The sequence below is a fragment of the Podarcis liolepis genome (assembly GCF_965112155.1).
Source record: "Podarcis liolepis genome assembly, chromosome: 3".
Taxonomy (NCBI): domain Eukaryota; kingdom Metazoa; phylum Chordata; class Lepidosauria; order Squamata; family Lacertidae; genus Podarcis; species Podarcis liolepis.
In genome coordinates this window covers 60,681,526-60,708,350 of record NC_139557.1, presented here as the reverse complement: position 1 = coordinate 60,708,350, position 26,825 = coordinate 60,681,526, and the positions used below count along the sequence as shown (strand labels likewise).

Here is a 26,825-nt window from a genome sequence, read left to right as displayed (position 1 = left end):
CGCCTCCCGCCTCCCTCGCCTGGCTGGAGCCCGCGGTTCCGGAACCGAAACGCCGTAGCTGCGCAGGCGACCCGGATAAGAAAGGAAGAGGCTTCCGGTGCGCCGCTCTCCAGTTTCCTTGTTTCCGGCCGGCTCCTAGCGAAAGAGGAGGCCTCCTCCTCCGCCGGCGTCATGGCGGTCCCGATGGAGACGCAGCTGCAGAGCATCTTTGAGGAGGTGGTGGTGAGTTCCCGCGGCTCCAAGCTGCTCGCGTGGACAGTGGGTGGCTGCGTGTCGTCGGAAGGAAGGCGCTGGCGGGCTGAGGCGGGCAAGACCCGTGTCGTGAAAGGGAAGCGCAGCAGCAGTGCCGGGGACAGGGAAGGGCCCCTCCGTGGATGCTGCCGGGCTCCAGCGCCCCTGACCACCGGCCGTGTTGGCTGATGGGGACCCGGAGGCCAGTCACATCCACGGAGGGCCACAGGTCGCCAGGAGAGAGGAAGGGGGGCCGCAGCTCCAGTGGCGCTCTCTCCCAAGAAGAACAACGCAGGGAGCTTCGCTTTGAGGCAACCCCAAAAATATTCACTCTGGACGCATGCAAAGGTTTAAAGGGATGGGCTGCACATGTTAGCCCTGCCTCCTATGTTACTGAGCTGGTCTGCTGCTACCCTGACGTGTGTGTTTTCAACATGGAAGTCTGAAGAGGACTTGCAAACATATCTGGTTGATCGTACTTACAAGCATCGGGAACTTGCATGTAAGCATGCCCTGATCTACATACTTTTGCCCTCCATGTGTCCTGGATGAATGCCTGAAAACAGCTTTTGGATAAGGACTACTACCCTTTTTAAAAAGAAAACAGTAAGGCTACTAGCATTTCCATGCAGGCTGTTGTGGAGATATGCCCACCCTATAACCACCATGGAAGCACAGGCTACTAGCTTCTTAAGGTAATACTAATAATAAGCCCACTGCGTTTCCATGCTGGTTGTGGATTAAATTATTCCACTTTCTTCCTCCATGTTAATAGGGAAACCAAGTGGGGTGGGGGTGGAAGAGGAATTGAGTGATACATCCCTCCTCCATCATCCCCCTCACCTGCATGGAATTCCTGCTTGCCCTGCAGGTTGGTAAATACAAGGCTACATAATGACACCATGTGGAGAAAGTGGAGTGGTAGTAAGGCCAAGAATGTCTCTGGGGTAGAAGGCTGGGGCTGGAGTATGATGCTTTTTGGATGGTATCTGTTGAAGGGAAGGGTTTACAAAGCAGTGCTGATTTCGGTTAGGAGCACCCAAAGGGAAAAAATTTATGACAGTGGAATGGACTCCCTTGGAAGGTGGTGGGCTTTCCTTCCATGGAGGTTTTTAAGCAGAGGTTGAATGTTGTGGATGTTTTAGTTGAGTTTCTTGCAATAGACTCTGATGGTTTCCCAATTGATTTCCTAGGAGCATTTGAAAATTTGAGAAAGGAGCACCCCTAACTGATGGAGTTTTGCTCTAGTTAACTGGTTCTTCATCCTGTAACAATGGTAGAGGCCCACCAGGCCTTCCCATTTGGCCCATGAGGCCATTTTGGCCAAGCCACTGCCACCAGCTCTCAACCTGATGTCACATATGATATCAGATGTGAGACAGGTAAAGACCTTGCTGGGCCAAAGGTGGTTCTTTGCAGTTCTTTGTGAGTGCTGACAATCAGCTGATGGAGTTTGCATAGCACTGTGCATTGCACTTTGCAAGCCTGGATGATCAGCTGGCTGTTAAGGCTTTTTCACTGCCAACACAGATCACCTGACATTATTGTGATGCTATGTGATTAACAGCAAACTTTGGATGGGGTGAGGGACATAAAGGACAAACCCACTGACAGGATCCAGTTTGACATCCCTGTCATATAGTATGACATCTACTGAACTTTATTATAGTACAGTCATGCCTAGTGTTGCGTTAGGTTCATGTTGCATCTTTTCGGCTTGCGAACGCAGCAAACCCAGAAGTGTATACTTCCGGGTTTCGCTGCACGTGCAGAAGCGTTCGCACATGCGCTGAAGCACTCTATCGCGCTTCATACTTGCGCAGAAGCACCTCTCTAGTTGCGGACTTTTCAGGGTGCGAACGGTTCGTGTCCACAACTAGAGGTACCACTGTAATAATAATAATTGCAACAACCATTGTTGTTATTATTATTATACCCTGCCTATCAGGCTGGGTTTCCCCAGCCACCATGAGTGGCTTACAGCATATATAAAAACATAGGAAATATTTAAGCAGTGGGAAGACCTAGAAAGAGCTCCAAGGAATTGCAGTACACAAAATAGAGTAAATTGGTTTCATCTCTATCCAAATACTACAGTATTTTATATAATGATCAGCAGCAGTGAGTCTTGGGCCATGTGTGTGTAAAAGAGGACACCTGAACTGGCAGGTGACATTTTTATTTGACTGTAGGATCTCTTGGACCCAGTGTTCAAAATTCCCATTGTTCTAGGTGCATTTTGCGACAGGGAATTTCATTATTGCGAGCAGTTTCTGATCTCTGGGTGCAATACTGCACCTAAGATTTCAGATTAAAACTGCAGAGTGGAAGAAAAGGAGGACCCTTTTCTGCCTCCCCACTTCTAGCTACTCTCTGGAGAAGAGACCCTCTTAAGAATATTGGAGGGTGGGCAGGGGAAGAACTAGACCATATGAAAAATGAACATAATATTTTAGCTGCAGTTCATTCATTCATTTTCAGCTTTGTCTTCTTGTTATAAAAAAGCACACCTAGACATTCGTTGTTGCGCCCATAACCTAGTTTTAAGGTGCCATTTGTCTCCTAGCTTTAATATCTGTTTCTAACGCTGCTTGGGCCCTGCAATCCACACCTACAGTCTAGGCTTGATGAAGCAAGCTGAATATTTTGGTAAAGGTATACAGGATGCAAATCTACAGGCTTCAGATGTTGGCCACTAAAAGTCAGAGACAGACTAGTGCTACAAGTAGTGTCTAAGGCTGCTGTTGTGTGTTTGATTAGTAAAGCATCAAGATATGGGAACTTAACCTTCTTCTGTTATTTTCAGCATTTGATACTGACAACAATATATTATATTCATTTATGCAAATTTTTATTTTAAGCCTCTTTGGGAACCAGTAGTGTCTTAAAAGTGGGGTATAGCTATAAAAAATGTTAAGGCCTCTCTTTCTGCCTGGATCTTTCAGCATTCATTTTTCTTGTGGCTTATTTTCATTTCAGCAGTTACATTTTTGATTAGTTGATGACTTTGCTTCCCCCAGTTACTGTGGAGCCTTTGATTTAACATAGGGTAGAGGAAATGTAGGGGAGAAGCCAAGTTTCATTTGTCATCAAGAACTTGTTTTGTTTTTGTTTTTTCCCCTTTGTAGAAAACAGAGGTCATAGAGGAAGCCTTTCCTGGGTAAGTGCACTGAAACTATTTGCTTGCATGATAGCAAACATCTCGTTGTATTTTCTGATGATGGAATGTGTCGTCTGCCCCCCCCCCCCCCCAATAATAATAATTGTGGTTTTATTTTCTACAGCATGTTTATGGACACTCCTGAAGATGAGAGAACCAAATTGATCAGTTGCTTGGGAGCCTTTAGACAGTTCTGGAGCAATCTTTCTCAGGTGAGTAATCCATCTGTTGCTGACATTATTTAGAAACAACACCCAAAGCTTCCCAAAGCATCAACTTACAGATCAGGTTTTCATAATTCTATACAATAATGCCAGTAACTCTGTGAGTGGAATTTCTGCTGTTTAGAGATCTCAGATAGCTTCCAGTAGTTAAAAGCCACAGGCAGGTCCTGAAGTTCAGCATATTAATAGGGTGTGCTGTTTTCTTTTTACGATGCCAGAATGTTGTCTTAGGGTCTCTGTGCACCACCCAGCCAGTTCTGCTTTATTAGCTGCTGTTCCTGGTTTCTGCTCATATGTTGGGCTTTGCAAGGATATAAGAATACAAGATCACTGACCTTCTGGATCAGACCAAAGGTCTATCTAGTCCAGCATCCTGTCCTCAAGTGGCCCAAGAGATGCCTGTGGCACATTAGCAGGACATAAATGCAACAGTACTCTCCCCACTTGTGATTCCCAGCAACTGGTATGCAAAGGCATAATACCTTCAATAGATAGTACATAGCCATCAAAGCTAGTACTCACTGATAGCCTTATCCTCAATTAATTTGTCAAATTCCCTTTTAAAATCATCCAAGTTTGTGGCTATTATTATATATTGAGATAGTGAACGTCATCAACTGTGCACCATGTGAATGAGTACTTTTATCTGTCCTGAATTCAGCTTCATTGGATGACCCTGAGTTCTAGTGTCAGGAGAGAGATAGAAAAAATTCTTTCCATTCACTTTTCCCACATCTTGCACAATTTTATACACCTCTATCAGATACCCACTTACTCACATTTTGTTCCTAAACTAGTTCTGCACAAGTGGCCAGGAAGCTCCTGCTGGCAGTTCTACCAGCAGTAGACAGGGGAAAGACCCCAGAATGGAGTGTAAGGGAGGCCCATTGGAGGCTTCAAATTCATTTGATTCTAAGCCTTGCAGATGTCCCAAGGGGCCTTGCCATTGGACCCCTGAGCTACACCAGCATGTGGCTGGCATAGCAAGAAGGATAGAACCCACCGTACCATTCTGCACTTTCCTAGGCCCTTGCTGTTCTTATGAAACAACTCCAAATTCAAATCTCAGCAGTCTCCCAACTCCCCTTCTTTCCAGTAAACTGTGTTGCTTGACTAGATTAATAGTAATGGACTTTACTGAATGGTCTTCCAGAGAATTGTTTTGAGAATCTTTTTCCATCCTCTTCACAAACAGGAATTATTAAAGATACTTGCTTGGAGGTTTTATTACTGTAAATATTTACTTCTTCCCAATCTCTTTTCAAGTTTATGAAATCTGAATTACTGACATGTTTATCTTTTCTTTTACAGGAATCTCATGAACAGTGTGTTCAGTGGATTGTAAGGTTCATACATAGCCAGCATAGTCCTAAAAGAATTTCTTTTCTGTATGACTGTTTAGCAATGGCTGTGGAGACTGGGCTGCTTCCACCAAGGTACGTTTCTTCCAGACAAACTGGGCCTGTGGAAAAGCATGATGGAAAATTGGGCGCTTAAGGATTGTCCTCATATGCACTAGTACTTGGAGTCTGACAACTTTCTCTTAGAAAATACATCACTCACTTTTGTTTTCAATTTCTCCAGGATGGTTTGTGAATCTCTGCTAAATTCTGACAACCTAGAGTGGGAAAGGACACAGCTTTGGTCTCTAACATTTAAGCTTGTCCAAAAAATAATCGGTGGTGTAGACTACAAGGTAATGGGCTTTAAAAATCTCTGTGTTGCAATACTTCATTGTGCTTTTTATATTGCTATTATAGGCTACAAACAGTTTTCTAGGTTGTTTATTTAAATTTAATGCCTACCTTATCCTGAGGCTTGGGATTGCCCTTGCTATACCTTGTCCTTATTCAGTAATTGTATGATGTAGGCTATCATTTATTATATCTGTTGAGAGTAGAGTTGAAACAGAGATAGAAAAGTGCTTCTTGAGGACACTTAATGATTCCAGGACTTGAGCTGATGTTTTTAATCCAGATTTTCTGATTGCCAACACTGTTGGTGGTTGACCACCCAAAAATTACTTTGAATTGTAGGGTTTCCCAAACTGGTGGGATTCGCATAGGAATAATTATGCATAGTATCCAAACAGTGGATAGGGGCCATGCCTTTTCATCATCACCTCGAAAAAGGTGCAGAGTATATCAGCATAGTAACTGTGCTGTGATGATGTGGATCATAATCATTGCATGCATATCTCATCTGTAGGACCATATTTCAAACATTGTACTTTGGTTTCCAGTGCAGCATTGGAAGCTTTGTGTACAGTCCTTATAGCTGAATTGAGGCATTCAACGATGATAAACTCACACCCAACATCCAGCAGGGGAATCAATGCATAGTAGCTTACTTCTTCACACAGTTTTCCTTACCAGCTCCTGGGAAACAATGTGTAGTTCTAACAAGCAACCTCATTTGGGCGGCAAGAGAAGCTGAACCCATTGGATGAATCTGTGTATATGGTATTCATTGCTTTAAGAAAGTGGATGACAATCAGTATAATTCTAAGGACTGGAAAATCCTATATCTGTGTGTGTATCTTCCGTTTCTATAAAATTCAAACATGTACACTATGTTTTCCCAGATTTTATCTATATAATTTTTGTGTGTGTGTTTTTATAGGGTGTGCGAGATCTTTTGAAGGGTATCCTAGAAAAAATCCTAACTATTCCCAACACAGTGAGCTCTGCTGTTGTGCAGCAACTTTTAGCAGCAAGAGAGGTAAAGTTGTGAAGTGGTGCAGGATGCAATAACACAATAAGTTATTTTAAACTGCAGACGTCTGTCAAACAAGGCTTCGGGGAAGCATTTGAAATTTACATGTTCAATTTGGTTTAAAAGCCAATTAATCTTTGGTTGCCTTAAAAGAGACCTCTGAGAAAGTTTATCTGACATGCATCTACTAGAGAAAGTTATTCTCTGTGTGTAAGATGCAGAGTGCAATAGTAGTGTATCTGCAGCACCTTCTTGACAGGAGATTTTCTTAAAGGTCTCTTGAGATATTCAGACAACACATCCAAATATTTATGCAAAGCAAGCATTGTAACTACTAAAAAAAGAAGAAAGTGAATTAAAATATGAAGTTTGGTTCTAATCACTGTGGTTCTTTTCATGTTATGTCCTGGAAGAAAAACATTCTTTCTTGTTGTCCAGCCTTCCTGAATCTTTTTTTTATATTGGATATAGTATTTTCAATGTGTTCAACTAAGAGTGCTAACTGCTTTAAAAATCTAGATGGTTAGCATCCTTTCAACGATTCCATTTTTAGCCTTCTGAGATGTCAGAGCACCCCATCATAGTTTGAGCGTCAAATTAAAGCTGAAACTTGTTTGCCTGAAACATTGCAACCAAATCTCCTCATTATGACCTTGTTTTATCCTTCCCTCCATTCCATTCTGTCCCATCCCCTCTAATAACAAACACAGGTGCTGAGTGCTGGTGGCCATAGAGCCAGAATGAGGTCACTGAGAAACAAGAAGGCAGATAGTGCCATGCTTTATTTTATTTTTATTTGCAAAAAATTCTATACTGCCAGCATTAAGAAAAAATATAATGGCAGAGAACAGCATAAAATCAACAATAAAATTACATTCATAAAACAAGTACAAAATGCTTGGGGGAACTGCAAGGTTTATGAAAGTCCAAAATATAAGAGAGCACAACCAAATGAAGACTGGGCTTGTTCGGTGGCTAGAGGAAGACAGAAATTTGGGGCAGATGTCTGGGTATGACTAGCTTGCTGGAACCATGAACAGGATTGCTCCATATGGCAACATTTCACTGTGTTTCACTTGCTTTTCTCTAAATTTTGTAAACAATTTTTTTCCCTTCAGTTTTCCTCTCTTTGTTGTTACCTAGGTAGTTGCCTACATTTTGGAAAGGAATGCATGTTTATTACCAGCCTACTTTGCGGTCACAGAGATCCGAAAGTTGTATCCCGAAGGAAAACTTCCACATTGGGTAAGGCTTAAGATATATATTTAAAAGGACAAAATGCCTTCATTTCCTTAAAGCCTGGAGAAGTATGGGACCAGTTTATTCCAAAGGGAAGGGAAACAACATCTAGGTTCAGTGTGCCAAGTTCTTACTTGGCATGCAGCATAGCCCTTGATCAAAAGGATTTTGTCACTATCACAAATACACACCTCAGATGTTTTATCCAGGCAAGCTTAGTCTCGGACCAATCGTTCTTGAGGCTTACTGTAGAGCATCCTAGAACGATTGTACTGTAAAGGAAACTACAGAAATGCTTGGCATTTCCTATTTCACTGCATCTTCATTTTGTGAAGACTAGGTCCTTTATATATCATTAAAAAAATTGTGTGTGTCTGTCATTTCCTTTTTATAATCCTATTGTCTGGTGTTGCACTCAATAGTTCTTCCCTTATGCATGTTTGCTGATTGCTCTTGTTTGTTTATCTTCCTTTGCACACAGGAAAGGACAGTGGAGGTTCATAATGTGAAGAGACTTAGTTAATGTTGTTGTTGACATTTGAAAGGAGGCAGGCTAAAGACTGCTTTGCCCTTTTTTGAATAACATAATAGTGGCTGAAGCCAGTTTTGCTGACCTAGTTCTTAATTCAAATTATGATAACTTACTGGTGAAGATTTGTAGCATTTGGATTAATCTCATAGTACTGGTTAAAGTAATTTGCTTGTTGGGTGCAAATTCAACTGGGTATTTGACTTCCAGTTTTATTTATTTTTTAAGTTGTTAGGCAACCTAGTATCGGACTTCGTGGATTCCTTCAGACCTACAGCGAGAATAAATTCCATCTGTGGTAAGAGTTTCTAAATATAGCAATGTAATGTTAGCTTTGTTGGCAGCAGCTGAAGGATCTAATGTGCAATTTCTAGCCCATAATGTTTAAATACAGATAGCTTGTCTGATGATTAGTTAGATGTGCCACTGATTCCTGCGTGTCCTTAATCTGCCACTTGGTGGTCTCTGGGATCAAGCATTATAGTCTGCCCATTAGAGCAGTGCTCCAGAACTTGATCATTGTGGTGAGAACCAGTGTTGACAGCACTTGTGCAATGGTGTCTAGGAGGGCCTTTTACCAACTTCCTCTGGTTCACCACCTACACCCAGGTTCCTGGATAAGGTTAGCCTGATTGCTGTCGTCCATGCATTGGTAACCTTGAGGCTGGATTACTGTAATGTGCTCTCTGTGGGGCTGTCCTTGGGTCTCGTTCGGGAGGGCCAACCGGTGCTGAATTCAGTGGCCTGATTGCTGGTGGGAACTTCTGGTTGAGAACAATGATAAATTGAGCCTTTACAGTGGTACCCCGCAAGACGAATACCTCGCAAGACGAAAGGGTTTTCTGTTTTGGAGGCGCTTCGCAAGACGAATTTCCCTATGGGCTTGCATCGCAAGACGAAAGCCCATAGGGAAATGCTGGCGGTCGGGAGCAAAGACTTTCGCCCACAGCCGGCCTTCAGAAGAGGACCTCTTCTGAAGGCCGGCGGGGGGCAAAAGTCTTTGCTCCCCCCCCGCCTGCCTCCCCCCCCCCGCCTGCCCCGGGCGATCTTAAAATGCTGGCTGGCGGGAGCGAAACGTTCGCTGCCGACCCCCAGCATTTTAAAATCTCCCCGGGACAGTGGAGGCTTCGCTCCCGCCCGCCAGCATTTTAAAATCGCCCCGGGACAGCAGGGGCTTTTAAAATGCTGGCAGTCGGCAGCAAAGCCCTCCTATCCCCAGTGCTTGCGGGGCGGGAGGTGGGAAGAAGGGCTTTTCTTCCCAGCGCCAGCCTTCAGAACAGCCTTCTGAAGGCTGGGGGTGGGAAGAAAAGCCCTTGTCCCCCCCCCAGCCTTCAGAAGAGGTCGGGGGACAGACTGTCCCCGGACCTGGTCTGAAGGCGGTTTCCCTAGGAATGCATTAATTGATTTTCAATGCATTCCTATGGGAAACCGTGCTTCGCAAGACGAAAAACTTGCAAGAAGAAAAAACTTGCGGAACAAATTAATTTCGTCTTGCGAGGTACCACTGTACTGTCATTGGCCCAGTCCTGTAGAACACCCTGCCACTAGAGATTCAGCTGGCTTCTCCTGTGCCAACTTTCAAATGTCTGCTGAAAGCATTTCTATTCTGCCAGACCTATGCAGACAATTAAGAGTACAACCGCCACGATGGTCTGCTGCTGTTTGTTTTTAATTATATTTTTTGTCTTTTAACTTGTTTTGATTTTATCATTTGCTCTTCTGTTTTTATATTGTTGTAAACGGCTGGTAGTTCTTTACGATACAGCGGTATACAAATATTTTTTATAAAATAAATAAATAAACTGATCCTGGGGCTTGAAAAATGCAGCATCTGTAGTAACTTCATGCAGATGCCTATAGGCAGGGAACAATCAAAGCCCTATTACTGGTATTTCTATTGTATACAAAAAGAATTGGCTAACAATATCCTAGGGTTTTTATGCCTTGCAAATTTAGGGAGAGGTATACTTTGTGACTCATGGTTTCTCTCTTTGGTTTCCAATACATGTAGGGCGATGTAGCCTCCTTCCTGTAGTAAATAACTCTGGTGCTATTTGCAATTCATGGAAGCTGGATCCTACAACTCTTCGTTTCCCACTGAAAGGCCTTTTGCCATATGATAAGGTATATGTGCATGTGACAGATGTGAAAGCCATATTTCTAACTTAGAAATGTGAGGGGGAACAATTTGTGGAACTTTTTCACGTAGACCGGTTAAAGTGCTGGTGCTTATGCAATTTTGAGAATGCATTAAAATGTTGTTGAGGATTAGACCCTTGATTGCATGTTCTGATTCCTAAAGTAACATACAGCTTTTTCTCAGGGTGCTAAAAAAAGAGAGTATGTTATCGTTGTTGTTTTTCTTCTTGTTGCAAAATCTCCACCCTACTGAGCTTATAAAGCAGGGGTGTGTACCTGAACATAATGCTCGGAAACTTGTGAGAAAGTGATCCTTGCACTGGCCCTTGGGGAGGCTTGAAACGAGGCAAGATGTGCGGGAATTTGAGTTGTGAAGGTGGGAGGGGCTTGTCCCTGCAGTTGCGCTGGGCCTTGCGTGCACCTGGAGCATCTGTAAAGTGCTGCATTAAATCAGAAGCAAAGCCCTACCACACCTTCCTTTCACCAGAGTAGTAGGGCTGGTACGGAGCTGGAATGTTGGCTCCCTATCAAAGCCTGTTTGGGCTCCTTGCACGTGGCTATTGAATTGAACATGTCAACTATATACAGGCAAATCCAGTATTCATGCTTGATAAATGTGATCTCCTGCTTTACTCTATTGCTGTCAGCTGCTTTCAGAAGCTCCTTGCACAGAGCACATCCAGTGAGGGTTCACCCATAATAGGAAGTTGCATGTCTGCCTAGTGAGCATTCAAGTGTTGCCACCTCAACTGTTCTTGATGTCACAGGAGGACTCTGCCAAAGAACAGAGCCGCCCTGGAGGGAGTGACTAATGCTATCCAGGGAAAATGGCTCCTGGGGGTGACACTTCCTTATAGTTTGGTAGAAATAGCAGCTGCTCTGGTTCTCTGTTTTGCCCAAACTTCTCACGGATGCGTACAAGAAACGCTTTGGGGTGTTTAGGTATTTTGAAAAGTAGCAAGCAAGCCACTGTGATAGCTAAAAAGTGTTGCACTTTTATTGTTGCATAAATTCAGCAAGGTTGCATAAAGGTAAGTTGTGTTGGACCACCTTAGCTTCCCCCCCCCCCATATTCACTGTGCCCCATTGTTCATATCTGTCGACCAGAAAATCAAGTGGGTCCTTTTCGTACTGTCTCTGTGGTGAAATTGGAGGTGATTGAAGGTGTAGCCAAATATTCTTAGTGCATGATAATAAGACTGCAAGAATAAAATAACCTGCAGGACTAGAGAGACAGCAAGAATGTTCATACAAGTTGGGAAATGAAGCCGGTGGTGATGAATTCTGCGTCACAGAAGATGAGTTTCTGCTTCTGTGAAAAGCTTCCGTTCCCACCTATCTAAAAACGCTGCCATCTATTGCCTACCCTTGCCTATTCTCCACCAACCCCGCCCAAATTATTACCTATCAATATGTATTGATAGGTAATAATTTGGGCGGGGTTGGTGGAGAATAGTTATGGCGATTACCTGAAATAAGACTCTTGTTAAGTCTTAGAGCATTAAATCACTTACCCCAACTCCTGCCATCAGAGGGAGCAATACCTGAAGTAAGAGTCACGCAATACAAATGTTAGCGGGAAGAAGGGAGCCTGCTTAATGTCTGTCGCTGGTGATGCTTTAATCGAATGGGGAATCTTAATTTCAGCTGTTAAATGTTTTTGTGTCAAAAGGGTTGGCATTTGTATGCTTTTTTTGTTTTTGTTTTCAAGGATCTGTTTGAGCCCCAGACTGCTTTGTTGCGGTATGTGCTGGAGCAGCCCTATTCCAGAGATATGGTCTGCAATATGCTAGGTCTAAACAAGCAGGTACTGTATTGTGCTGTAATGCCTTTTGTTTTGCATAGAACCTGCACTTTTCTTTTCTCTTTTTCTTTGCTATAGCTAACTAAGCAAAACAGTTGAGGATCAGATCATGATTACCCCCCCCCCACCTTCAGTATTATTGCTTTAGGTTAATTGGGCACTATTATTCTTATCATTTATATATTGCTTTAAAGGTTTCAAAATTGAAAAGTAGAGACTTTAAATATATATATACATATATATATTGGCATTGCTTTTTTCCCCTATAAGGCCAGCCTCAAATATACCCTGAACCTATGGCAGACAAACGTTCCCCTCTTTTTTGGAGGGGTGGCGGCAGTGGTGGTGGTAGATGTGCTGCTTAGATCACTAGTCTATTGAATTTGTCTGTGAAATGCCTTGGCATGTTTTCATTACCGTCAATGGTAATGAATGGATTAATGTTAAACTTTTTAATTTATTTATTTATTTTACTTTACTCCCCACCCCCTTTTTTTTCTTTCTTTTTGCCTTACCATGTGGGAGGGCCTGGTCTGACTTGGGGTAACTTGAGGCTGGCCTCATAGTCACTGTTTTGTCTTTTCTTTTTTTCTTTCTTTATTTTTGTTCTGTCCTGTCTTGTCCTGCCCATCCTCCAATGCTCTAGACCTTGAACATTGCTCAGGTATGTTCACAACCTTACTGTTGTATTGTGACTAACGATACGCTGGCTGCTTTGTAGCCGCTGATTCCAGTTCGAGAATACACGTCTGGCCAGGGCTTGAAATTGGTGGGACCATCAGACGCTAAGAAACGGTTAACTTCCTAAAAAAATCTGAGGTTTTAAGAATGCTGTGTAGTTTAAAAAGGATCTTATGAAGCCAGTTCAATAATTGGCTTGGGTTACCCATGACTTACCCAAACTGTCATAGTCAATTTTGTTCCAACTATAAAATTTCCTTGCCTTGAAAAGAAAGAAAAACTTGTTTGTATAACAATGTGAAAGAAAACTCGGTTTGCTAAATATTAGCACACTTAAGTATTTATGTAAAAATTCAACTTGACTAGGAAAGGTCATACTCAGCCTCCATTTAAAAAAACCCAATAACTCTTTTAACTTATATCTCCAAATGGGCTGAGCTAAAAAAAAGCAAAGGAAAAAATTCCTTGGGAAGATGGACATAAATTTACAACTTATTTAATACCCACACTAGTCTGCTTATATATTTCAACTTTGACCTCTTTAGTCTTTTCTTTTTTTAATTTAACAAGTTTACCCAAACTGATATTTAAGCAAAGTGCAATGGCGTTGGTGTTTGCAATACTATAGTGAAGGTTGTGTCAGTGTTTTCATTTTATAAAAAAACTCATTTCAGGGATTGTACTTGACCATAACATTTGCTTGATGCTAAAACTTTGGTTATTACTTAAAAGCAACAACAATCTTTTAGACTTAGATTTGCTGTATGTTGACTTTGCAAAGAAATTATAAAGTAGTATTCCACTTTAAAATAATACAGCTATTTAATATAGTGTTGTTTGTTAAACTTTAAAAAAAAGCTTTGGTGAATGGTACAGTGTCAGTTGTGGCGTTAATGCTTAAAATGATTATTTTCACAGCTAAGCTTTTATTGAGATAGAAATGAATATTTTTATAAGTTGCTTCTTTAATGCTAAATTGTAAAATAATCTGTACCACTGGAACTGCCCAAGCACGCGGAGCTGTCTAATTTGTGGCTTCGTGGCATATTTCTGCTGCACTGCCATGAATATTCAGAAATGTACAACTCTCCTTCATCCTTTTATAATGTTTAGCATTGCACAACTGGGTGTATGCAGACAAGTTTGTTGCATAAAGTATGAATTGGACCTTAAAGCTGGAAAAGCTGAGGCCAAATCCTTTGATGAATTTAACTGGGTGACTTTGGTTAAGCCACTGCCTTTCAGCTTCACTTCCTTATCTGTTAAATAACTCCCTGCTTTACTAAATTGCTGAATTCATCTTTACCAAATATAAATGTTTTAAAGTACATTAAAGCCCCTGTGTTGTACCCAAGTGTGTTGGGTTCCTAATGTGGCATATTGGAGCCCCATTTTCCTTGCCAAAGCACACACTACAGTACCACAACAGGCTCTTACGAAGAATCAAGAGTTCTCTGTGCATGTCCTGTACTTCTGTTCACTTTTCTTCCCCCTCTGCTTGGCCAAGGAAGGTTACACAGGAGAAAACTGAGCTCTGCAAGTATACTTAGATCCTTTCTGCAAATGTGAAATTAAAATATTGTCCGGATCCACCTTCTGCCTCTTTCACCTCTACTCTAAGCCTCCCAATAGACAAATGTTTATAAAACAAGACTAAATATTTAGTGGCTTAATTTTTTAACATCATCAACAACTTCACAATAGTAGGTCTAGATATTACCATTTCGATCCATTTTACATATGTACCTTTTTAAGTACATTGAAAGATCAAGATTGGGAGAAATAATTTCTACCTCCAGCATACAGTTCAACTCAGAGCAAACTTTTATGGCCAAGTAACAAAACTTTGAAATTCATGGTTTTTTTAATGGAAATGCTGACAAACTATGAATTGTAGGTGTGCTGCCATAATAACAACAGTCTGTGAACTTTTTTTTGTTTTGTTCATTTGTCAGTAAAAAAAAGCATGAAAGGGTTGTGTGTGACATTGCTTGGTTGGAATTCAAAGCTAATGCTGCAAATGATATCAAATGATCAATACTGAAACTATGCAAGTTGGTTTTATTTTAGATCAATCTGCTAGGAAATCTGTATTCCCTGAAAACTTCGGCAATTAAGACCTTGGCTTTGCATTACAATGTCAACTGCCTACAGCTCCATCAAAAATTTACTTGTGACTCAAAAATGATTAAATAGAATCAAGCTTCACACATACATCTCCACCTAACATTTGTGTGTTGGACTTGACCCCATTTTGCATTGGGGCCTTTACCATGAGATCAGTTATTAAACAGATGGCGTGAATAGTGTAGTGCTACAATAACACAATTGTTTCTGCAATGAAGTGTGCTGTCAGCAGGAGCGCTTCCCCTGCTCTTTATGCTGTCCTCCTGGGCCCTGTTCCTCCTGTGCTTCTGCTGCTGCTGCTCTCTTTAATTTCCTTTCGTATCTTCAGAAAAAAATTCCTCTATGGTTCCTCTTTAGGAAACTGTTGTCAGGATATGTCTCGTATGATATTCGTAATCAGCCCATAGTTGTGACCTTCACACCTACCCAGCTCATTTGAAACTGAATGATGGTTCCTTTACAACCCTCCAATATCCAAATAGGGATTCTGACTCCTTAAGAACAAACATTTTGAAGTAAGGAGACTCCCTTTCAAACAGCATTTTTGTAATTGAGAATTTTAAAAAATCAGCACAAAGTTAGTGCTGAACACTACACGTAGTCTAAATAATTCCAATGGTTCCATCCTCTCCCATGCTTTTCAACTTCTATATGAAGCCGCAGGGAGAGATCATCAGGGGATCTGGACTGGATGTTCCCCAGTATGATACCCAGCTCTACCTCTCGTTTAAATCTGAACCAGTGGTAAATGTCCTGTGTGAGTGTCTGGAGGTGGTTGGAAGATGGATGCTGGTTAGCTGATTAAAGCTGAATCCCAACAAGACAGAACTACTGTTTCTGGTGGGCAGTTGTTGAGGGCTCCTTGGTTCTGAATGGGTTAACTGTGCCCCTGAAGGACCAGGTTCACAGACTTGGGGTCATTTTGGACTCATAACTGTCCATAGAAGCGCAGGTTAATTCTGTGTCCAGGATGGCAGTCTACCAGCTCCATGTGGTACGCCAGCTGAGACCCAACCCGCCTGTCTCACCAGGATGATTATCTCCCACTTGGATTACTGCAATGTGCTGTATGTGGGGCTATCATTGAAGGTGACTCAGAAACTGCTACTAATCAAGAATGCGGGAGCTGGGCTGGTGACTGGGATTGACCATGGGGACCATAGAACACTGGTCCTAAAAGATCTACATTGGCTCCCAGTACATTTCTGAGCACAATTTAAAGTGTTGGTGTTGACCTTTAAAGCCCTAAACGGCCTCAGCATCTCCACCCCCATCATTTAACCCAGACACTGATCCAACTCCAAGGGTCTTCTGGCGGTTCCCTCGCTGCAAGAAGTGAAGTTAACAGGGAACTAGGTAGAGAGCCTTCTTGGTAGTGGTGCCCGTCCTGTGGAACAATCTCCTGTCAGATGTCAAATAGATAAATAACTCAGATTTTTATAACTATACACTTGTGTTGTATGAGCAAAAGTGTCCCTGTGAGGCACTCAGAGTCAGTAAACATACTGATTTGTGAAATGGTGGCTACTGTGCAAGAAAGTCATGCTAGTACAGTAGTATTTGCTGTGTACAATTGCTTGCTGCGCACTATGTGTGCATACTGATTCTCCTAGTCTGTGGGTGCATTTGGGCATTTATAGCATTGCAGCAGCATTTCTCTTGAGAAAGCCCTTTTCCAATTGTTTCCAGAAGTGCTGGTATTGTACATCATAACAACATTTCTCAGTCTTCACTAGTAGTAGAAACAGAATGAGCAAGGGTTAGATGTGTTCCAAGTTGGAGGAAGGAAAAAAAAATCTGTTCCTAGGCAATCCAAATTCTGTGCCAAGAAATGCTGGATTCTGAAAGCAAATTTGCATAATTTCTCTTCTTTAATGTGCAATTATGCTGTGTTACAGATAAACTGAAGCTCTTAGCAGCCAGACCTTTCTGGCTGCTACGATTTCATTAGGCATTGTCTTCACCAGGTATTGGGAAGCTTCCATCTTCCACTGTTGCTGGAATTGAACTTCCATCAGGCCCAGTCAGTATGACTAATGATGGGTGATAGAAGAGGCCATGTGTGGAGGGCCACAGGTCACCCAGCTTGGTCTACACACTTCCAAGCATCACAGCCCACATGAGTTTCCTTCGGCCGATGTGGAAGTGCCCAGTTTGGGGTTGAGCAGAGAGAGTCAGAGAACTTCCCCCATTGGAGAAAAAATGAAGAATTTGCTTAGGGCCAAACTGGACATCATGTGAAATATATATTTGGATTGAACGCATGCAGTCAATAGACTTTATTTGCGTAGCCGACAGGCCATAGCATGGAAGGACAAACACGTCTATTGATTGATAGGTCATGCACATTATTAACATGCAGATGGTAGTCACTGGGGAAGCTGCTGGTTATCCAGATTCCATCAGGTGGGGGTGGGGATGGGGATGTAAACTCTTTCTACCTGTTGCCATTGGCACCAATGGGGGACTTTCTCCATTGCACTTGTGTCAGGATCACAGCAGGGGAGAAAAGGATCTCCCCCACCCCACATATGCTTGTGCTTCTTTTGCATTGGGAGCAATAAATACCGCTCACCCTCTGATTTGGGGACAGGAGATGCACAACATGACTCGAGGACCATGACTAAACTTGATCTCAGTGCCCACAACTTTGAAGGGGAGATCAGTTTTTGTTCTTCCCTTACAGCCTTTCTGCTTGAGCCCATTTGATATTTGAGCCTGCTGCTTTCTGCATATTCCATCCCACAGTTCCATTTCCTGGTCAAGTTAAGAGTGTTATAGAAAGCAAAAACTGACCTTTATAGTTCCTTCTGAATCACTTCAAAAATATAATTGCATTCGTGAATTTATTGCCGTTAGAAACCTGCATTAACTGACAGTTGTTTCCTCTTAAATAACTTAATTCAAAACTGACATAGGTTTGCACTCTTGGGCTCTTGGAAATTTGCCCCCCTCTCTACCAAATTCTAGTGAATTTCAAGCCCTGTACACAGTAGTTTTGCATGCTGTATCATGAAATAGTTTGTAGTACTGTCTGTTGCATTCTGCTCTGCTTCATAATTAGTTGCATTTGGAAAAAAAAAAGTATTCTCAACTGGTGGTGTTAATATTGCTCTTTGTAAATCTGTAACGTGGTTGATCTGTGATAATGGCATTGTGTTTTTTTGAAAGAGAGGGTCAAAAGCAACTAATGTCCTTTGGATTGGAAGTATTCCGTTTTTAAGCATGCTTCAAGAAAGCACAGCTAGATTTGTAGCTTTTGGCAATATTGAGCTGGCAAAGAGCATGTGAAGGAGAGAGTGCTGTTCTCAGAGTTTGTCCAAAGTTTTGTCATTCTTGCATTGTATTGTTAAATTGAAATCATAATCCCTTTTTCATGGCAAAAAGCTATCCACATTGTTAAGCACAGAATAAGTATCTGTTTCCAGCAACCTTGGGATTTTTTTCTCTGTTTGTTTTTTTAAAAAAAATTCGGAAGGTTTTCTTTTAGACTGCCTGCTAATCCAAGAAACCATTTGTTAAGAGGAGCACTGAAATGTGTTGAGTAAATCGTATTTGGGTATCATAGCACATTTCTCATGAAACGAAAAACAAATAATGAATTCTCTCTTTTTTGCCTCTAGAAAGGGACAAGGCATCTTCATGATTAGATTCTGAGCAGCTCCGTACCTTTTCTGTATTATCTTTTAAAAATAATACTTCTTTTCTTTTTATTAAGGCTGTGTTATGTTACAGGTTCACTATGTGAAACTCTGAAATTCTATAATATATACAGAAATGACTCAGTAACTTCAATCGTAGTGCCTAGAATGTACAGTTTCTTCCAGCTGCTTGTAAAGAATTGGCTTCATGCTGTACCACTGTGGAATGTTCCAATTATGCGCATTATGAAGTCTAAATAGGGGAAGATCAAAATGAAAGGGGTCCAGCAGTTTGCAAAACATCCAAGCACACAAACAGAAGAAAGTGTACAGCTAAACAGGTGCACCACTGGAATAGGAATTGGTATTCCCACATAATGACTGTTCAAGCTGTGTTAAGAAGCTGAGATATGAACAAGCTTTTTGCCAGTATGCACTTCTCCATTTTGTAGCATGAACAAACAATCCAGGTATTCTTCAAGCAACCATAGTTTCCCATTTCATCTCAATGAAACTATAGGTTGAAGTTCATATCAGGATATTAATTTCCAGAGTTGGTAACCGTAGCTTCCTGGTTTGGATGAAATGAGAAACTATTGTTTATTAGAGGCTCCCTGGTTTGATTGCTCACGCTGTGAAAAGAGGAATGAATGGGTTCTGTGCACAAGCAAAAGGCTTATTATGTTGTTCTGAGGTTTTGTAATCGGTTTCTTCATGCGTAACACCAAACCATGGCTTGGCAATATATGGCTAAGTCTCACACTCACGTGCTCTCTTTCACAAACTCCACTTAATTAGTTATTTTCTGAATTGTGGAAAACCATAGTTTAACCTCCTTGTGAGGAGGTAGAACACACAAGGACAAAGCTCTGTCTTGTAATCCAAACTATGGTTTGATGGTATATTTGAACTGGCCCCATATCTTGAGTGTACCTGAATTGTTAAGGTGTCAGGAACTGCCACACTGAAGTCCATTAACTGCAGAAGGGTCAAAGTCCATTGTATTATTTTAGTCTTCACACTGTAGCCTCCAGGGCTGAAAACATACTCTTACATGGTGTTTTTCTAGATATTTGTTGGCTCCATAAACAATTGTGCTTAGGTAAGAGCGGGTATAACAAGTAGTCTATTATTATTTTTTTGAAAAATATTATGACCTGTAACATCAGACAGTTTTAATGTTTTGGCTTATCTTGTAAAGCTTTATGTTCAGATCCCATTTCATGCTTCCCAGACTTACATTAAAGTAACTGTACTGAAATGGCAGAGTTTAAATGATGGATGCTAGACTGTGGAATACTTTATCTGGTTTCTGCTTTGCAGCACAAACAGCGGTGCCCTGTGCTGGAGGACCAGCTGGTGGATCTTGTGGTCTATGCCATGGAGCGGTCAGAGACAGAGGAGAAATTTGATGACGGGGGAACCAGCCAGTTGTTGTGGCAGCACCTTTCCAGCCAGCTTATCTTCTTTGTACTTTTCCAGTTTGCAAGCTTCCCTCACATGGTCCTGTCTCTCCATCAAAAGGTAGGTTACCTACCACTAGCAATAATAAAGAGCAGATGGTTATCCCGTAACCTTCATGAAATTAGCTTCTGCCCTGCCCACTCACAGTTTCATCTGCTTCCATGCCCCAAAACCAGCACCAGCCCTGAGACCTGTGGGTATAGGGTGGTATACAAATTTAACAAAGAAAATAAATAATAAATTGGTGGGTGGGTGGATGCAGAGATTTGCCATTCTGCTGCTGCACATGGTGAACTATGATTAAGGAAGAAGCCTAGCAATGAATATTTGTTGCTACAAGAGAAATGAGGTGCAAAATACAGTCGTACCTTGGATCCCGAAGGCCTTGCAACTCGAACGTTTCAGCTCCCGAACTCCACAAACCCAGACATGAGTGTTCCAGTTTGTGAATGTTCTTTGGAAGCTGAATGTCCAATGCAGCTTCCAATTGAGTGCAGGAAGCTCATGCAGCCAATCGGAAGCCATGCCTTGGTTGTTGACCGTTTTCGGAAGTCAAACGGACTTCTGGAATGGATTCCGTTCAACAACCAAGGTATGACTGTATCCTGAGGAAATTTTGATGTGTTACCCTCACTTACAGAGTCCATCCAGGTGAAACTGAGCAATTTGAACAGTCAACTTCATTTTTGTATTGTTTATATATGAGAGAGGCAGTTCTCCTTTTGAAAGTATGTATTAACTGTCTTTAAAAAAAGGCAGCAGACACCTTTCAAATTTCTGTTATTTGTTGACTTAAAAATATTAGTCACAAGTCTTCGTCTGCCCATGTTATATAATTCTAATGCACCGACAGGTCATTAGTTCACAGCATCTTGCAGAAGGGTGAGAGTGTGTATTATTTCCCAAGTGAAAGTATATATTTTATAGAAAACTAGAAAAGATGTTCAGTGTTCCAGTTCTTGTCTTGGAGTGTGGACTTGCTGCTCAGTGTATCTTTTTTACAGTTAGCAGGACGAGGCCTAATCAAAGGCAGAGACCATCTGATGTGGGTATTATTACAGTTCATCTCTGGAAGCATTCAGAAAAATGCATTAGCAGACTTCCTCCCTGTTATGAAGCTTTTTGACCTCCTCTACCCAGAGAAGGAAGTGAGTCTTCTATGTGAAATACGTTTATTATGATTTACTACTCATATTTTCCCTGAAAAGACACCCCCCCAGGCAAATAAAACAAGTATTTTCTTAAAATGTCTTACAGTTCCCAAGAAGGTGACAGTTGAAAGGAAAGGGAAAAAGAAGAGATTTGGGAACAAGAATATGGGAAATACTGATTTGCTCAAATTTAAGATAGTAAAACAAGCAGCTTTTTATATTTTGTGTAATGAAATTAAGAAGCAACTGAAACGGAATAAATTTGGAGACATGAGATAGTAAAAAGCAAGATCTGTCAAGAGAAACGATGCATGGCAGAAGAATATTGACATATTAACAGAAACCCAAGATCAGGGGTCAGCAAAGTAAGGCCCATTTGCCCTCTGGATCTGGCCCATGGATGGTTCTGGAGTCGCTGCTTGGATTGGCGCGATCACTGTTTTATTAAAAAAAAAAAAAAACAATTTGGGCGCCATTTTTTTCACAATTTCCCCCCTCCACACACACCGTGTCAACCCCTCTTCCCTCCCTCTTCCTGACTTCTCCCTGCCCTGTTGAGGAAGGGGGCTGGGCTTTAATAGGAAGACTTGCCACCTGCCCAGGGAAAGCTGGCAAGGAAAGGAGAGGTGCCACCACTGGCTCCCAACCGCAGGCAGAGCGGCAGAGAAGGTAGGCAGGGGGAGGGGAGGGCTGGGGATGAGAGAGAAGCCTTCCCTGCGTGCCCATCCCCAGCCCTCCCCTGCGTGCCCATGCACACAGTCCGGCCCGCCAAAAGGACTGGGGGACAGTGAACCACCCCCCTCCCAAAAAAGTTTGCTGACCCCTGCCCAGGATTGTAACACAAAATCAAAAAGGGAGGAGGAACATAAACAGTTTGATACAATGCCTATAAGCAGATAAGACAGTACGATGCCTGTAAGAATAACAAAGAAAGTGATGAGGGATCAAAATGAGATTGGAACAAGGTTTAGAAGAGATTTTGCTGATGCTCCAGCTACTCACAGTCCTGGAAACTACAGACCCTGGCCATGTGTTAACCATGAGCAGTCGCCTTACGTTTGGGCCAGCTCAGAATAATAACCCTAAAGCAGAACTTTCCCAACTTTTCATGTTGGTAACACTTTTTAGATATGCATCATTTTACGACACAGTAATTCAGTTTTACTAGCAAACAAGAGGTTAAACTAACCCTTTCCAGCCCCAGGAGGAGTATGGGGAGCATTTGTGCAACACACCTGCACACTGCAACCGATAGACTAACGTGTCGCGACACACAATTTGGAAAGTTCTGACCTAAAGAACTGCCTTCTCCTTTACTACACTGGCATCTTGCTCAGCTCAGTATTGGTGTCCTTCCTACATGTTTACCCCCACCCCCACCAAAAAAAAATATATCTGGTTGGGAAATAGCCTTCTTCATAGCTGTGATTTGCCCCTCATTAGCTGCTTTTTGCCATAGAAAGACCTTCCTTTTTAGGAAGCCCATTGAATTTTTATGTATTAACTCTGCTGGAAACTCTTTTAATTGGGTGTTTTGAACTGTATGATTTGCTCTGCTGCTTTTCTTTTTTTGGTGTGTGTGTGTGTTGGGTTTTGTTTTTTTACATATCATTATTCTTTGGTTTTATCGTTAAGGCTCATTGAAGTTTTTGAGCAAAGGTGAGATAAAAATGTTTTGGATAATTGCCAGCCTATAAAAAAAAAATCTGCAGCCTAGCTAGGATGTGAATAGCTTACACAGAAGAGAAATTCTTTGACAATGTTAATCTCCATTCCCACCACCACCACCCCCGCCCGCCCCCGCTGCAAGCCAGGACGTGTGCTTTTATTTCTGTGTTTGCATGTGAATTCTCATTGTTGCTTTTAATGTAAGATATGCCAGTCCTGTTCCTTGGTTTTATGCTAATCTACATGCAACATTTCAGTTCTTTTAACTGTAGTGCGTTAGAGAAAGTGGTTTCAGTTTTGGGGTATTTATCTACTGATTTACAAGAGAATTCCTTTATTGATGTGAAGACTCCTAAGAGTCAAACTGGGATTCACCAAGTCTAAATGCTTTAAGTTGTATGACAGCCAGTAGAATTTAACTTCATGTTTCTTCTTTCCTCAGTGTATTCCTGTACCTGATATCAACAAGCCCCAATCAACACACGCTTTTGCAATGACCTGTATCTGGATACATCTGAACAGGAAGGCTCACAGTGACAATTCTAAGCTACAAATTCCAATTCCTCATTCTCTCAAGCTTCACCATGAGTAATTGCTTTCTATATAATACCTCTTTTCAATTGTATAGCTGACTCCTATAGCTGACAGTTAACAAATAGTATCTCATGTTGTGTGATCCCTGGTCAAGTGTGCTTGCCACACCTTTGCTGTAGCTACTGCATTATCATCATCATCATCGTTAGTAGTATTTTAGTATTAGTATGCTGCCCATCTGACTGAGTTGCCCCAGCCACTCTGGGCGGCCCCCAGCAGAATAATAAAAACACAGTAAAACATCAAACTTTAAAAAATTCCCTGTACAGGGCTGCATTCAGATGTCTTCTTAAAGTCAGATAGTTGTTTATTTCTTTGACATCTGATGGGAGGGCGTTCCACAGGGCATACGCCACAACCGAGAAGGCCCTCTGCCACCTCACTTTTCACAGTGAAGGAACCAGCAGAAGGCAGACCTCAGTGTCCAGGCTGAACAATGTTGATGGAGATGCTCCTTCAGGTATACAGGGCCAAGGCCATTTAGGGCTTTAGAGGTCAGCACCAACGCTTTGAATTGCGCTCAGAAACGTACTGGGACGTCTTAGACCCAGGGTCTCTCTTTTCCTGATAACTTGTATCCTCCCAAATCTTACTCCAGCTCTGCTTCATGTTACCTTGCTCACTTGGCTTCCTTATTGTTCACTTATGCAGCGGCATTCACACAATTGCCATTTTGCAAAGTTACCTAGGTGTCTTCCTGAAGGAGCTTAATATTTAAAAGTTGACAGGGTAAGGAATAGAGAAGGGTAACGAACACAACAGAGAATGGAGAGAGAGGCAAGGGCGATAAAAGATGAATGTTTTGTTTATTATAGTCATGTGCAGAATTTCTGTACTTCTTTCCCATAAAAACACACCTCAGGCATTAAAAGCCATTAAAAACACACCGTGGAAGGCAGTTTAATTATGATAAAAGAAACCACTGCAGCAAAAAGTAACAAGTGAACAGAAGCATCACCAGAGAAGTGGTAAAACTCAACAGGAAAATAGGAAGGGGCTTTGAGTTATTAATTAGCTTATGCTGCTTATCCAACTGGGTTGTCTAGGCACTTCACAGCATGTTAAAATGCAGAAACAATTGGCATTCCCAAAATCAAAGACCTGGTGGAAAAGAAAAGGCTTTACGCAGCAGAGATATAGATTTCCTCTGTATATTACCTAGAATGAGATTGATAGGTTGTTGTTTTTTAGATTTAGGATGCAACTCTACCATCAGATGCAAACTTCCGTTGCTCAGGCATTTCTGGGACAGTCACTCTTTTCCCTTTCATTGAACTTCCTCGCAGATTCCTGCAACAGAGTCTAAGAAATAAAAGTTTGCAGATGAATGACTACAAGATTGCCCTGTTGTGCAATGCTTATTCCACCAATTCAGAATGCTTCACGTTGCCTATGGGTGTTCTAGTGGAAACTATTTACGGAAATGGCAACATGAGAATACCTCTCCCAGGAACCAATTGTATGGCTTCAGGATCCATCACACCTTTGCCAATGAACCTCTTGGATTCGCTGACGGTTCATGCCAAGATGAGGTAGAGTATGCTCAGTATCTGAAAGTTACAGAAGAGTCAAGTGTGTGTATTGCAGTGCAGAAGATCTGTATTCTCAGAAAACTAACTTCAACCAAATGGCTTTGAAAATAACATGGTTTCTTTTTCTCCCCAGCCTCATTCACAGCATAGCTACCAGAGTGATCAAACTGGCCCATGCGAAATCTAGCTTAGCCTTGGCTCCAGCGCTTGTGGAAACATATAGTCGCTTGCTGGTTTATATGGAAATAGAATCCCTAGGCATCAAAGGTTTTATAAGTAAGAAATCTTGTTTGATTGATTTTTAAAAATGTCAACAGATATGGTTGAAATTTGGGCCTCTGCTGCCAAATCAATATACATAAACATCCCTGGCTTGGGCTGCCCTGTGAATACTCCAAAGTGCTTACACTTTTGGGCCCTGCATAATGTAAATTGATACATACTTCTATGCAATCTGGTTCAGGACCAAGATCCAGTTATTATAACTTTTGTTTAGATATATGTTAAGTTATTTTGCAGGCATTCTCTATCTGGCATGATAACTTTAAATTATTTTCTAATACGTGATACCATCACAAAGAAAAATCTGAGATCAAGAAGAAATAAATAGCATGCATATTATAATAATACATATAGTACTTTCCTGAATAGCCAAAGCACTTTCATCTCAACCATTCTTATGATATGTGTAAGACAGAAACAATAGTATTATCCTTAATTACTGATAGGGGACTCAGGATAAAAAGGGAATGGCTTGCTTGGCACCACCCAGTTAGTTTGTTGATAAGCTAGGATTTGAACTGAGAACAAACCAGCTCAACACTATGCATACTGAAGGAAATTTATCTTGTTATTTTTATTCTTGCTTTTATTAACATATTTATCCCACACTTCTTCCAAGGAACCCAAATAACATGCAGGCTTTAACCTCACAGTTAACCTTGCTGGGTTTGCCCAAGTCCAATCTGTGTTTTCAGGGTTATCAGTGAAGTATTTTATAAAAGGATGCCATATTTCAACAAAATTGTCTACATCATTTGTATTACTCAGTGCATGTAATATCTTCTTTAAAGAAGAGATGACAAGCATTGAATAATAGGGACTCCTGCTTTAAGCTCCTGTTCAGGCAGCCATTATATAAATGAATAATGTAGTATTCTGCGTAATTGCATAATAGTGTATACCTATTCTACCTGAATGTTGCTAAGATCTAACTATGTGGCATATATTGTCAATGCCGTAGGGCTTAAAAAAAAAAAAGGACATAGGGCTTTAAAAAAAAGGAAAAAAGAAACATGCCTGAACTTGCCTGATTCTATTTGTGCCTGTAAGAAAAATATATTCCTCTGAATGTTTCACTGAAAAAATAGTTGATTTCATATTTTTCTTTTCAGGCCAACTGCTACCCACTGTTTTTAAGTCTCACGCTTGGGGAATCTTGCATACTCTCCTGGAGATGTTCAGCTATCGCATGCACCATATCCAACCTCATTACAGAGTTCAACTGCTCAGTAACCTTCATTCCTTAGCCGCTGTGGCACAGACTAATCAGAACCAGCTTCATCTGTGGTAAGTGTTGCTACTGTAAATCTATTTCTGCTTTGGAAGCATCACACAGAGCAGAAAACCATGGAAGAGGGATTGGGTCAAAAATGTTTCTCGGCCAAAAGATGATTCAAACACTACAGAACCAACTTTGGCCACAGAGAAGAAAAAGGTGAACCATGTGCACACGTTCAGGCAACACACTAAGCTAAAAGGTTGGCTTAGCTCAGTGCAGAGCTAGAATAAGCAAGATTAGAGAGGAGTAGTGCTGCTGCTAGCTCCTCTTTGGGAGCCCACAAGTGTGCGCAGTCATGGTACGCTTACCGAGTCACGCAAACCAGGCCAATATGTATTCATGGAAATATGGGTAGTCAATTCAGG

General features: G+C 41.6%; 1 protein-coding gene across 2 annotated transcripts in view; it reads left to right on the top strand.

Annotated features, from left to right (window-relative positions):
- The first annotated feature begins 79 nt into the window (after positions 1 to 79).
- MED23 (mediator complex subunit 23) overlaps positions 80 to 26,825 on the top strand; it is a 42,016-nt gene continuing 15,270 nt past the window's right edge. Inside the window, exons 1-17 of one of the 2 annotated variants that reach the window (XM_083498043.1) lie at positions 80 to 222; positions 3,360 to 3,391; positions 3,516 to 3,603; positions 4,927 to 5,051; positions 5,200 to 5,311; positions 6,238 to 6,336; positions 7,474 to 7,575; positions 8,327 to 8,396; positions 10,110 to 10,222; positions 11,949 to 12,044; positions 12,688 to 12,705; positions 19,814 to 20,014; positions 20,959 to 21,102; positions 23,216 to 23,361; positions 24,654 to 24,899; positions 25,033 to 25,175; positions 26,294 to 26,468. In XM_083498043.1, the coding sequence (XP_083354169.1) occupies positions 172 to 222; positions 3,360 to 3,391; positions 3,516 to 3,603; positions 4,927 to 5,051; positions 5,200 to 5,311; positions 6,238 to 6,336; positions 7,474 to 7,575; positions 8,327 to 8,396; positions 10,110 to 10,222; positions 11,949 to 12,044; positions 12,688 to 12,705; positions 19,814 to 20,014; positions 20,959 to 21,102; positions 23,216 to 23,361; positions 24,654 to 24,899; positions 25,033 to 25,175; positions 26,294 to 26,468 (1,961 nt within the window). In that variant the 5' untranslated portion in view covers positions 80 to 171. The remainder of the gene's footprint in view (positions 223 to 3,359; positions 3,392 to 3,515; positions 3,604 to 4,926; positions 5,052 to 5,199; positions 5,312 to 6,237; positions 6,337 to 7,473; positions 7,576 to 8,326; positions 8,397 to 10,109; positions 10,223 to 11,948; positions 12,045 to 12,687; positions 12,706 to 19,813; positions 20,015 to 20,958; positions 21,103 to 23,215; positions 23,362 to 24,653; positions 24,900 to 25,032; positions 25,176 to 26,293; positions 26,469 to 26,825) is intronic. The other variant, XM_083498044.1, reaches the window with a different exon arrangement.